Source organism: Malus sylvestris, chromosome 10 (assembly GCF_916048215.2).
Source record: "Malus sylvestris chromosome 10, drMalSylv7.2, whole genome shotgun sequence".
Lineage (NCBI taxonomy): Eukaryota > Viridiplantae > Streptophyta > Magnoliopsida > Rosales > Rosaceae > Malus > Malus sylvestris.
The window spans coordinates 40,322,273-40,334,873 of NC_062269.1; the positions used below are offsets into that span (position 1 = coordinate 40,322,273).

The 12,601-nt window shown below is 36.5% G+C and overlaps 1 protein-coding gene across 4 annotated transcripts; it reads right to left on the minus strand.

Moving 5' to 3' along the window:
- Positions 1 to 5,269: 5,269 nt before the first annotated feature.
- Positions 5,270 to 8,451, minus strand: LOC126586733 (equilibrative nucleotide transporter 3-like). Of its 4 annotated transcripts, none has more exons than XM_050251671.1 (11): positions 8,288 to 8,451; positions 8,076 to 8,132; positions 7,895 to 7,938; positions 7,541 to 7,645; positions 7,224 to 7,379; positions 6,998 to 7,141; positions 6,820 to 6,925; positions 6,353 to 6,528; positions 6,098 to 6,261; positions 5,740 to 5,998; positions 5,270 to 5,651 (listed from the first exon to the last, which is right to left on the minus strand). In XM_050251671.1, the coding sequence occupies exons 3-11, from the start codon at positions 7,934 to 7,936 to the stop codon at positions 5,541 to 5,543; spliced, it is 1,263 nt and encodes a 420-aa protein (XP_050107628.1). In that variant the 5' UTR covers positions 7,937 to 7,938; positions 8,076 to 8,132; positions 8,288 to 8,451; the 3' UTR covers positions 5,270 to 5,540. The 4 variants fall into 4 exon arrangements, with proteins under 4 accessions (XP_050107628.1, XP_050107629.1, XP_050107627.1 ...); XM_050251672.1 differs by having other exon boundaries at positions 7,895 to 7,945; XM_050251670.1 differs by lacking the exon at positions 8,288 to 8,451 and having other exon boundaries at positions 7,895 to 7,945; positions 8,076 to 8,275.
- Between the last annotated feature and the right edge of the window lie 4,150 nt (positions 8,452 to 12,601).

The window sequence follows — 12,601 nt, forward strand, 5'->3', positions numbered from 1 at the left end:
TTATTTTAATTCAATTTGTCTGATATTATGCAGCATGTAAACTTCCTTCACTTTCATGAGCAATCATGAGAAACAACAACCAACATGATTTATGAAAAACAAGCATGCTACGTATATCATTGCATTATATAATTCAATTGTTAATTTGTTCGTTCGAAGTTTATTTTATTATGAATTAATTTAGCATGCATTTAAGATTACTCATTCTTTTCTGCCGACGAGAGTAATTTAAATTATCGCTTTGTACAAACAGATGCAGCTTTGCATGTTCCATTTCCTGGAAAATGGCATTGGCATTATATTTTTACACGTTTTTATGGTCATTTGGAAGAATTATGAAGTTGATAACAAAAAAAAAAAAAAAAAAGCCTGCATAGTGCTCCTAGAAAAAACACGTGGGTTCCATACCAAGATATTGCTATTTCCCGAAGTAGCATGCTGTACATAGCTTTCTAGTTAATTATATAGCTCAGTTGAACCTAATTTAAAACAGAATAATGCCTTCATTAAAGTATCTTTTTTTGTTTCATTTGAAAAATACATATCAATTTGATATGAAGTATATTTACAATTTAGTTTGACATGAAATTCAGATAATTTACGATGATATAATTAATAAATATGTTCTTCCTCGTGTCAACATTATATACATGCATCCTGCATGAAGAATATCTGCATATCATCTTCTGCGGAGGACAATCTTGCCTTCTGCATCTTCATGCACAATGGCTACAACTTCCTCAGGGGGAACGTTCCACCAGATCCTAGGCTCCTCTAGCTGATGTCCAATTTGAGCAAATTTATCCGCGGCTCGATTGCCTTCCCTATAAACGTGACTCACAATGCAACCGTTGAGTTTTGGCAAAATCGAATTCACATCGTTAACTTGCCTTTGAACTTCTGCACATTTAAAATCTTTCTTTCTTTTCACAATAATATCGAGCAATGCCTTGGCATCTCCTTCAAGCCACACGTCTCTAAAGCCATTTTCTAACACCAACTCGAGGCCTCTTTTTAGGGCTGCCAACTCAGCAATGGTGCTGTTGGCTTCTCCAATGGACTCAGCAAACCCTAGCAAGAATTCTGCCTTGTGGTTCCTAAAGACCCCTCCAATGCTAGCTTTTCCTGTTTTTCCTTTTGAAGATCCATCAAAGTTCAACTTGGTCCATCCAATCTTGGGCTTTTCCCATTTCACCGGAATCGGCGTTTTTCGATAATTTCTTACTGAAAACCAACCGGGCTTTGTAGTACTGGATAGACTTTGGCACCTCCAAATTTTTGTAAAGGCTAACATGATTTCTCCGCTGTAGACTTGTACTAGTTTAATCGGTGGTGTTATAAGAATGACTAAAAACACTTTCAACTATCAAAAACGCTTTCCGCAATGTTTGTTCGATGTGCGCTTGTAACAAAAATGTGCTTCATCAATCATCACTTATATAGTTTAGTTTTTCAAAGAGAGAGAGAGAGCACTTTGAAATGAAACCTTCAATTGATTAAGTACAATACGGAATATATATATATATATATATATATATATATGGACATATATCTGCATTTTGATGCTAATCAGAAGTTTAGATTAACCGCAAACCAGCACGATTGTGTAAAATGAACTATTGCTTGACGTAATAAAGGTCTTCACCTTGGTTATGAAGTTGAGTGTAGGCAAAGCAACTAGAAGATTCAGAATTATGGAACGCTAATTGAGGCAGCAAGCAGCATTAATTTGGATCATACGGTTGATACCAAAATAATATATTTATGAAATTTTCCTGAAAGGTTTCTTCAAAATTCTCAAAAGCATATTCTGATTTATATTTTTAATGGGTTTTGTTTGAAAGAAAAGCTCAAGTGTACGACTACTGTTTCGTTTACGTACAGGGATGGTTGCAGTTTTGCATGAGGAGTGAATTTTGTATTTGTGTTCATGACATGAACATTGACCTCGATTAATGCTTAATTTGGAATTTAGATCATAAAAAATCTAAATATTCTGCAGTAAACGTCATAATTTTACCAAGAAAATTAGGAAGTGCTTGCAAAATCAGTATTCCTAGTCATCTTTTATGTGTATTTTGTATTTGGGTATAGCTTGTTATATTTAATTAAACCCCTTTTTTTTTAAATAAGATTGATATTTTTAGGTTGAAAGAAAAAAAAAATGAGAAAAAGTCAAAGACTTCATGCTTGCTCTATTGAAGAAATTGAATATATGATCAAATTAGTAATAATTATAACAGTGGTCATTCCCTAATTTCCTACTCTCTTCTGAAAAGTCAAATTCAAAGAAATTAAGAACAAAATAATTTATCATATAGGTAATTGAGGAGAGACTGCAGTTCCTGGACTTACTAGTTTCCCAAGCGTTGAAGAAAAAGGCCTAGTTACAACATTGAAAGTTGAAACAATAGCTGAGCACTTGCCAAAATGGATAGAAACATAATTGGGTGCAGCGTTGATGAAATGTTCCGATGCCCTAATGAAGATTCAGAACGAATACGAACTTTCATCAACGCTGCACTCAATGATGTTTCTTCAATCTGGATCCTTCAGTGCTTCCTCATTAACTATATGACTGATTTGAGCCCCATACATAATATATATTGGGTGCGGCAACTACCAGTCTACCAATACATTAGATTGAAGATGCAGTACACAAAGTTGTATTCAATCTCTTGACCTTGTACTACCAGCTCAAAACTGCTGCTGTTCTCTAGATTTGTACTGCTGACTATCTATGGTACTGATCAAAAAATTTGTTGTACTACACTACATCTCCACCTAGATTAACCCCAAACACCTCTCTCTAGATCTATAATTTTCTTTAATTATCATGATTAATTATTAGTTATTTTTCTTAAGAGAGATTAAGTTATGCATGTAAAAAACAAAAATGAGTAGGTCCAATTTTGAAACACAATGATGAGTAGGTCCAGTTATAGGGCAAATATTCTTTGAAAATTACATGGCAATAACCCTAATTTCAAACCAGATTCTTTATTTTTTAGGGTAGTGTTATCCACACATCCATTTTTACTTTTTACACACTCCTCTTAATTTTCAGTGTCGGACCAAATGAATTGAAAAAGATCATGAACAAAAATTAACAAGGGTGTATGAGAAGTAAAAATGGGTGTGTGAATAACACTACCCCTCTCTTATTGTAACTATTTTCAAACTCTCATTTTCTCTTTTTGCACTGCTCCTTTTATTTTCGTGCCTTGATTCTCTTTTGACTTATTCCTTCGATATCTAGAAATCGAGAGAGAAATGCAGGAAGAAATAAGAGTGCGGAAATCACTTCTCTTTATATATAAGAACTAGGAGATAAATGTTACAATCAGACCCGTTAGAAAATGACAAAATGCAATACAATTATACACATGGTGTTGGAGGCACCCCAGCCTCTCTAAAAGCGCTAAGATTTCATTTACAAGGTTTCATAAACTACAAGCTTAAGTGACCAATAATATCAACTAATCCCTTTTTATATACATATAAGAATTAAATGCAGCGATCCAGACCAAAGAACTCAAAAAATGATCATCTTATGCATCAAAATTAGTACTAGCGCCTTAGCCAGCACAAATATATACGAAAATGAAGGATGCATGCATTAAATTCTTATCTTTTACCACGAAAAACGATCTTACCCTCGGCATCTTCTTGCATGATGGATAACACTTCATCGGGAGGAATGTGCTGCCAAATTTGAGGCTTTCCAGAACAATGTCCCAATTTCGCAAACTTATCAGCGGCCCTGTTGCCTTCTCTATAAATATGAGTCAGGACGCAGTTGTTAATCTCCGGTATGATCAAGTTTATGTGACTAATCTGCCTTTGTGCCTCTGCGCATCGAATCTGCCTCCTCTGCGCTATAATCTGAACCAATGTCTTCGCGTCTCCTTCGAGCCACACGTCGCTCCAACCATTTTCCAACACCAACTCAAGGCCTCTTCTGAGTGCAGCCAATTCCGCAATGATGCTGTTGGCCTTTCCTATGGATTCAGCATAACCAAGTAGGAACTCGGCCTTGTGGTTTCTGAACAGCCCTCCAATGCTTGCCTTTCCCACTTCGGGTTTGGAAGATCCATCAAAGTTCAGTTTAGTCCAGCCAATTTTCGGTTTTTCCCATGACACCGGAATTGACTCCTTGTGCAAACTCCCGAATAGGCAAACCGGACGTTGTTGTATTAGTTTTTCGAACCTCAAAATCTTATTGAAAGCTAACATTTTAAAGTATATATTTACTTCTTCCTAAAAACTATTTTAATTAAACATATTGCAGTGTTTAGCAAAACCGACATTACATGAAATGAAGAGAAAAATGATAAGTAGGGGGATGAGTTTTACACAACAAAAGGAAGACGAAGAGGAAGTCGAAACGTTTCTTAATGCTAAAGTTATGAATCTATATTAGTGCCCTTAATCCTTTGGAACATAAGAAACTATTGCTTCACGTAACCATGCATTGGAGGAGTTGGAGTTGAGAGAAGGCAAGGTATAGGGTTTACAACAAGGCAGCGTTTAGTTAATAATATACGAGTTTCTTGACGCACGCGTGAATACTTAGATGACGAAAAATGGCTAGAGAGGTTTTATTCAAGAACTCTCAAACACATTATAGTGTTTATCCAGACATTTTCATGGGATTTGATATTGAAAATTGATGAGTTTTGTTGATAAAGTGCATGCTATGATATTAACATATATGCACGGAGAACTTGAGACGAACCGTTAAATGGTAACTGTAAAAACACCGATTTTATCCTAGTGGGATAAAAACTGCAAATTTAACTGTATTTTATCCATAAAACTAGTGGGAACTCCGAAAAGTAAGAATGCTTAAATTTAATTTGGGTATTTTCAAGAAATGAGAGGACAAAAATGAAAAAAAAAAAACTCAAGGGCTGAGGAGATATAGAGAAAGCATGTAATGCGGTGTTAACTTTGGTCAACTGCGATTCAGATGATCAAATTGGATTGAGATCCTCAAGGGATCCCACACTCTAGAGTCCGCAAATCGAACAATTCGGACTGTTCAAGAGAGATATATGGACGTTCGACAAAGATTGTATATGAAGTGAGCTAGTGAAATTGGCTAATGGAGGACAACATATTTTAAATTAAACGGTCCAAAATGCTTGATCTGTTGGCTCCCAAGCTGATCTCAATCCGATCAGATTAGTTGCCTACAGTTGCCCTTGTTGCGCGGTAGAGAGTCAATGACTGGGTCAACGAAATTTCCTGCCTATTTGCAGCTTAGTTACAGTAAGATCTGTGTATTATGTTTGGCCGCAATATATCTTCATGTCACACTACATATCTATCTCTCATTCAAGTAAGAATAAAAGTTCTACAAATCAATGACATGAAAAGTTCTGGCTTTTTCAACAAGGCATATCAAACTACACACCCAAAACAAATCATTTACACGGTCGCAATTCGCAGTTCCTAATCGTTTTTCAATTCATCGGAAGGACGAAATTAGTATTCAAACGAGCAACTTTATTTCTTCAATCCCACACTTTTGCTCCTTAGAATTTTTCCTTACCAATGAGCCACAACCAGTCAAGGCAAACCCCTGCAAATATGCCTCCCAAAAGAAACAGAACAAGTATATTTCCCAAGGCATTTTGCTCAGGTCCCTGCAAATCAAACAACCAGAAATTAATTTTGATTTGATTTCATTAGAAACCACGAAAACATAAGTTATATTCGGAACAGGTTACGTACGTTGTAGCCTTTGGGTGCCACTGTCATGACACAGACAGTGAGATAACCATTTGTTAATCCTAAGATTGATGTCAGCAATATCATCCACCCTTGGTCAGCGTACTTTCCTGTGAAGTAGTACGCTGGAACGAAGAGGAAACGCAATAGGATTGCAATCAGGAGACCCTTTCTGGACTCGATCTTCAGGCATTTGATGAGGGGTATGTATCGCGATATCAAATCCAACACATTGTACATTGCAACCAGGACAAGGGGATACCTGAGAGAGTTTTCAAAAGGCAACCGTACCAGAGTATATCAGATTACGAGGCATGCTTAGAGAACAAGCGTTTAAACTATGAAAGGAATCGAAACGTACCATGTCCCCAACTGGTGATTTCCGGTATTTTCGTATATGAAACCAGGGAAGATTGATAATGTCAGCACATATATCAGAAACAAGTCAAGGCAAAAATCTATATTCTGCTTGAATATCTGCATAGTGCTCAATCGAGTTGGGACTACTTTGGCATCGTTTGACACCTGCGATAAATTTAGAAAGGTTTTAGTAATTGGATATCCGAGCAGATCCTCAAGAACAGGCATCATCAGAATTTAAAGAAAGGTTCAATACTTCTATGTCTGCTTGTGTTTGGACTCCAGCAGCAGCAAGATCGGCGGTTACAGTTTTAGAGCCTTCGGAAGCTGCCTTTGAGCGGTAGTACTTCACTATAGGCAATCTCGGGAAGTAAAATGCATATAGAAGAATACAGAGAAACTCGGTGAATGTGGAAATTGTCAGGAACAACACTGCAAAAGATCAGTTACACAAGAAATTATCACCGACCAAGGAACCGAAACTATCCTTCAGAAAGTATTATTACGCTAGCTTCAGAAAGCAGCTTAATATGGAATCTGCTTCGCCACCTAATGTGTATATTGTTTTCCTAGGACATATTCGATAAAGAACGTAGCGTGCAACTTCTACAAAACTCAAATCCCACATCCTCGGCTTTGACACATGCGAACACAATATAAGAAGAAGCGTATGAATATATATCAACCACCCGAACTGTCTATATGTAAAGGAAATTGACATACTCGTCCCCTTGCGAAGACCATCATGAGACTTCTCAAAGGCAGCTTTTGTCATCAGCCGCAAGCCGGAGGTTAGAGCGCCTGATGCAGCCAAACCAGCAAAGAAGGACTGCAGAAGCAGAACACTAAATTACAAACAGAAGTTGTCATAAACATTAAACAACTGTGAAAAATAACTAACCTGGATGAACTCAGGGCGCATCAACGACAGGTCCCCGACCATTCCACCTTGAACGTGGGCATCTGCAACCCCAAATGCAGCAACACATGCGCATATACCGATATAAGGTCCAACTCCTCCGCCCGCAGATGTGGCTACATCCACCTATTTACAAAGTTGACAGTGAAGTTAATTGATCGAAAGCAACAGAAAACTTGTAACAGAATAGAGAGCAGGATTTACTTACAATTATAAGCATCAAGGTAGCGAGGAAGAAGAGAGCATATCCAATTAAATTCCGCTTTCTGGTGTCAACCTTTGCTTCATGGTATGCAAGTGTTGCCATTGTTACAAATGCAAACGGTTGATAAACAAGGGTGAGAACCCGCGATGGATGGTAAGTCTACGAAAACAAATTTTCATCAGACTTTTAAAGACTTCCCTTTTTATTTGCAAACAACCCAAAGGGAAAATAAATACGAAAATAAAGTTCAAAACTTTTCCATAGCCCTGCAACTTCAAGCCTAATTCACTTAATCTGAAAAGATCATTTGTAGCGCTTACCGGAAACAAGTTATAGTAGTAATCACCTATGGTGAGCATACTGTTCCAAGCAACAAGGGATCCCAGCCCCAGGAACCAACAAACTGCTAAAGCTTTATACTGTCCCTGCTTGTTGCAACAATTCAAAATTCAAAACATATCAGATATCACAATTCAATTGGAAAAGAGTTAAAAAAAAAAATTGAAAACCCCCTAGAGTAATAGAAGGTGAGCATCCAACGCTCACTCGAATAGCCTGCTCTGATACCATAATCGCAAAACCAATTTTTCCGACTTGGGATTTGCACTCTCAACAGAAATTTCAATGCCTAAATCAATTTGAGGAAACAAAAGTCCAATGCTTTCAGCACAAACCTCAAGCTTTAATGGAGCCCTGGTTCCATTTTCCTCAGTCATGGCTGCTTCCTGTGTTTCAGAAACACACAAAGTTAAGACACTTCATATATGACTACTGTTGTAAACAGTCAACTTGAAATACATTAAAAACTCAGAAACCAGTATGTAAATAATCAAATATGCATATTCTGGTCATTACCTGCTCAGATTCGTGAAGCTGACTTGAATATGCAACTGGGTTTTCAATAGTATATACCTTAACTTTTCCAGAAGATTAAAAAAAAAAAGAAGATAAAATCTGGATGGAGGTTTTGACCTCTGTTCAAACCAGAACTATATATATATATATGCATGGAAAATCATAAACAATTGAGTTGTATTATTATATAAAACGATTACAGCGCCGATAACCTTAAAGATTCACATGGGCCCAGAAAAAAGGATATGAGATTATGTTTTTGCGAGGAATCTGATAGAGTTTTGATTCGACTGCATAGTAATCTGAAAGCAAGAACCAAAGCAGGCTGTGGAATTTAAAGCCAAAAAGGATTCTCCTTTTTTCCGAATAATTTGATTCTGATTGTGATTGAAGATTACAACTTATCTAAATAAGTTACCGTAGCAGTATTTTAAACCAATAATATAACGTAATATTTCAATTCGACGTAGATGATAAATTCTTATGATGCGGTTAGAATAATATAGCGGGATCGTAAACTAATAATACAAAATAATAGAATCCAGTACGACGTAAATAAGTCTCTCTACTAAATGGTTGACCAATAGTTTGAAAGCAGATACCTAGAGTAGATCCAATAGTTTGAAACCGATACAGTCCGGTGCCGTTTTGGTTGAAGATCTCCTTTCAATTTGAAAAGAAACAGCTGTACTTTTTTTATCCAATGCTGCTTTATTTTATTGAAAATTAAAACATGCGTCCCATTTTTACACGAACACATAATTTAAATTTGTGAATATTTTATAGTAAATATAAGAAAATCAATCTAAATTTCTAAGAAATCTGAAAGGAACATTTTTTTTTTGAACGAAATCTGAAAGCAACATCATATTTGCCATCCAAATAGTAAAATTGTAAAATATGATATGATTTAGGTTTATGGAATTAGAAACGTGAGCTGGCATAAATTATATATGATGCTAAACTCAATATAGAATATGAACGCTGGGATGAACTATTATCATACTCGTTGTTTTAATCAATAAAATTATAACTCTTGAAACGGAAGTACCATTCTCTTCTCTTCTCTTCTCTCTCTCACCACTTATTATTATTTTGTAATATTATGTGGCATGTGGCCGTCACACTAAGCAATTACTTTTGTCTCTTTCTCTCCCTCACCAAGTATTCTTTTTCAATTAATACGTTAAAGGATAAAGAGATCCATATGGTAGTGCATTAAGCATCGGATCTAATGGGCTCATTAATCATGTTTAACATGTGAAATCGTGTTCCTGGATTTCACTGTTATAATCTATGTATTTGTATTATTGAGATTTTATATTAATTTTCGAGAATTTATATTAATTTATTTGAATTTCAATTTCAATTAAATTAGTTATGAAGAGTGAAGTTTGAAAAATTATTATTTACTCGTTGACCTTTCGAGGTCACAAGTAATGTTTTCATATAGATCTCGAAACTACGAACACATAGACGAAAGCTGTTTGAGAGTCTGGATTGTAACGGTATAGTTACGGACGTTTGAATTTGTGATACTATAGATTTTAGGAATTAATTATCTCCCACTTTGTGGGTAAGAGGCCTAGATCGATATGGGGTTAAGTGGACCATCAGAATTGAAAAAAAAAGGGAGGGGGAAAGAAGGAATCAGGAGATAAAAGGGAAAAAGGGAGGGACGGGTCTGATCTGATCCATTTGGGGAGGGATTGGACTCGTTAACCCACCAACTTGACCCGCTTGCATCTCCTTTGTCCGAGCTCCTTTTGAGCTATCTTGGTGTCCATGGAAAGCTCTTGACGAGCCCTACAACTTTATAGTGTTAGATTTCCCATTTTATTTTCCATATTTGCAGTTCGAAGCCACAAAACCCACGACTTTTCCGGCGGTTTTATCACTTTTCCGGTGATTCCGGCAACCATTTCCTTTGAGTGAGGTATGAAACTTCATCTACTCTTCGTAATCTTCAAGTTGGTATGTTTGGTTCGTGTTTTTGTATTCATTTTAGTGTTGGGTGTTTAGAACCCTAGAAATCTGGTTTTCTCTGGTGAATTTGGTCGGTTTCCGGTTAGAATTTATCACCAGCCTAGTTGTGAAAAATGTTTCCCTTGTTGAGCTCTAGCTACCACGTAAATTTGAGCTCATTTAGTTAATGTTGAAAATTCGGGTTTTCAAAACCCTCCACCTTGGCTACCACCGCGTGTGGCGGTGCGTGGGACTGTCCATGAGTGTTGTCTAAGTACCAAATACCTTTTAGTGACCCTATAAATCTATGTCTAGATCGGTTTCCCGAAATTCAATTGTTTGATGTGGTGATCAAATTGGACCACCACTTGTTTGTATGATTGACGACAACCCGATCGTTGGATCGTCGTACAATTTTGTGAGCACCTTAGTTATTAGTTGTTGGACCTTTGAGAACTTACGGATCGGATTGTTGATCTTAATAGACCTACCTTATCAACAGTTGACGTTCTAGTCAACGTGCTATACTCTAGAGTGTCGTTTATCTCTAGTTTGTTGTTGAGGCTTGATGGAACTTAGTTGGCTCATCACGATGACATGTCATTCTTGGTTGACGTGTGTCTCGATATATGTATTAGTGGCATCATATTGAGTTATACTTGTTAATTAAATGTGCCTTCTATTGAAGTGTTATTTTATTTTTAGCATCGATCTCAGTTTATTAATTGTGATTCGACTGTAGCTTGGAAACGTTTATGAAATGTGGTTATATATGTATGATCAGTATGATGTGTGGACGATGTGAACCCAGAATCTTATGAGAAGTATTATGTATAACTTTTATGCTTGTATGATAAGATAGTTAGCAATCATGAGAAGTTGATAGTGCAAGTGATTACGTTGAGTGATGGTCCGAAATCGTATCCTTGTTTGGATTCCGTTAAGTGATGGTCCAGAATCTCTTTTACTTCGCGATTCTGTTAAGTGATGGTCTGGAATCGTATCCTTGTTTGGATTCCGTTGAGTGATGGTCCAGAATCCCTTCTACTCCGCGATTCCGTTGAGTGATGGTCCGGAATCGTTTCTTGGTTTTGATTCTGTTAGGTGGTCCAAAGTCGCATCACTTGACTTGTTGGTTTCTTAGATTTGATATCGGCTTCAGAGATGTAGGCTTGGCTTAACTGTGTCACTCTAACCTTAGTTTTAGTATATTTGTGAGCAATGGTTTTGAGGATCTTGTGAATTGGATTAGAAAAGCTGTTGGACATTTGGGTGACTCCTTCATGATTTTCTATGATTCGATTATGATTTCATAAAGTATGAATTTAGAAGATATGGTTATAGTTGTTATTATTTTGGTCAAAGTAGTTAGTTAATGTGGCTAGAGAATTGTATTGTGCTTTGTCGGTTATTTGATATGATATATGTTGTGAATTGCGGTATCATGTTGTGACAAAATGACTTATATAGAAGATGGAAGGGAAATCATGATTTTCAGGTGGGTTTGTTATGTAACCTTGAGTCTAGTAATTTCATGCTTGTCAAGTTCTATTGATTGATTGAAAAATGTTATGCCTTTCGGCTTAAACGGACTGTGATATATGTCAATTATAGTGCATGACGAACTACGAATGTCTTGATTCCAAATGAGGGTACGTAGACAGTCTAACGAGAATGTTAGATGCAACCATAAAGCTTACGATAAATTATTATGAAATTTGGACCTTGAGTGGTCTTATTTCATGTCCTGGAGGCGGAGGGTATACTAGATGTTCGAGTCTTTAATGACGTCACATGGCAATCCTGTGCGTAGGTCGGGATCGGGGCGTGACTTAATCAATGTATAAAAAACGTTTAGTAGACTTTAGAATAAGTTTCAATAATTGTAGACTTGTTAAAAAAAAAAATCGATTGAATTTGCTACAATTAACCGTTTTTCAAAAATTGAGTGAATTTGATACGAAAATTGCATACTATTATAATTAGACTTTTTTTTTTAATGCATCGATATTTTTACACTAGGGGAAGGAAGAGCTCGGCTAAGCCACACAATGGGCAGCCTAATTTGGTATCGAATTGTTTCATAGATCTGACATTTTCTAGGTTCGATTTCTGGTACTGGTGAATCACACAATGATGATTAGGAAAATGTTGAAATGTCTTTATGAATCTTTCCAATCCTAAAAAAAAATGAACTGACACGACGAAACCACCAGCTTGTTTTTTTTTTAGAAAAAAGAAAAAAAAGAAGACTTTGACACTTGAGATGCATCACCATAAAACAACCAAGAATCTCTCATCCTTAGTTGGGACTTGACGTTGGGTGACATTTTTATTTATAAAAAGCGGAACCATAAATTGAGGAGTCGCTAAAAGCTTGAAGAATAAATTGAGGAGTCACTAAAAGCTTGAAGAAAGGTTTCAAGAAAATTGACAATTGAGATTGGCCAGTGGGGTGATCGTCCTCAGTCCTCGCCAACTTCGTGTTTCGTTTCCATTGGTTTTGGTTACATTTCTTTGGACGGAGTGTGCATGGAAATGATGCTCCCCCAAATCAAAAT

Excerpts from the sequence above, each read along its gene's own strand:
- LOC126586733 (XM_050251671.1), bottom strand. The coding sequence starts at position 7,936 with ATGACTGAGGAAAATGGAACCAGGGCTCCATTAAAGCTTGAG. Across the intron at positions 7,646-7,894 it reads GGGCTCCATTAAAGCTTGAG|GGACAGTATAAAGCTTTAGC; the intron begins GTTTGTGCTGAA and ends TGCAACAAGCAG. Across the intron at positions 6,262-6,352 it reads AAACACAAGCAGACATAGAA|GTGTCAAACGATGCCAAAGT; the intron begins GTATTGAACCTT and ends AATTTATCGCAG.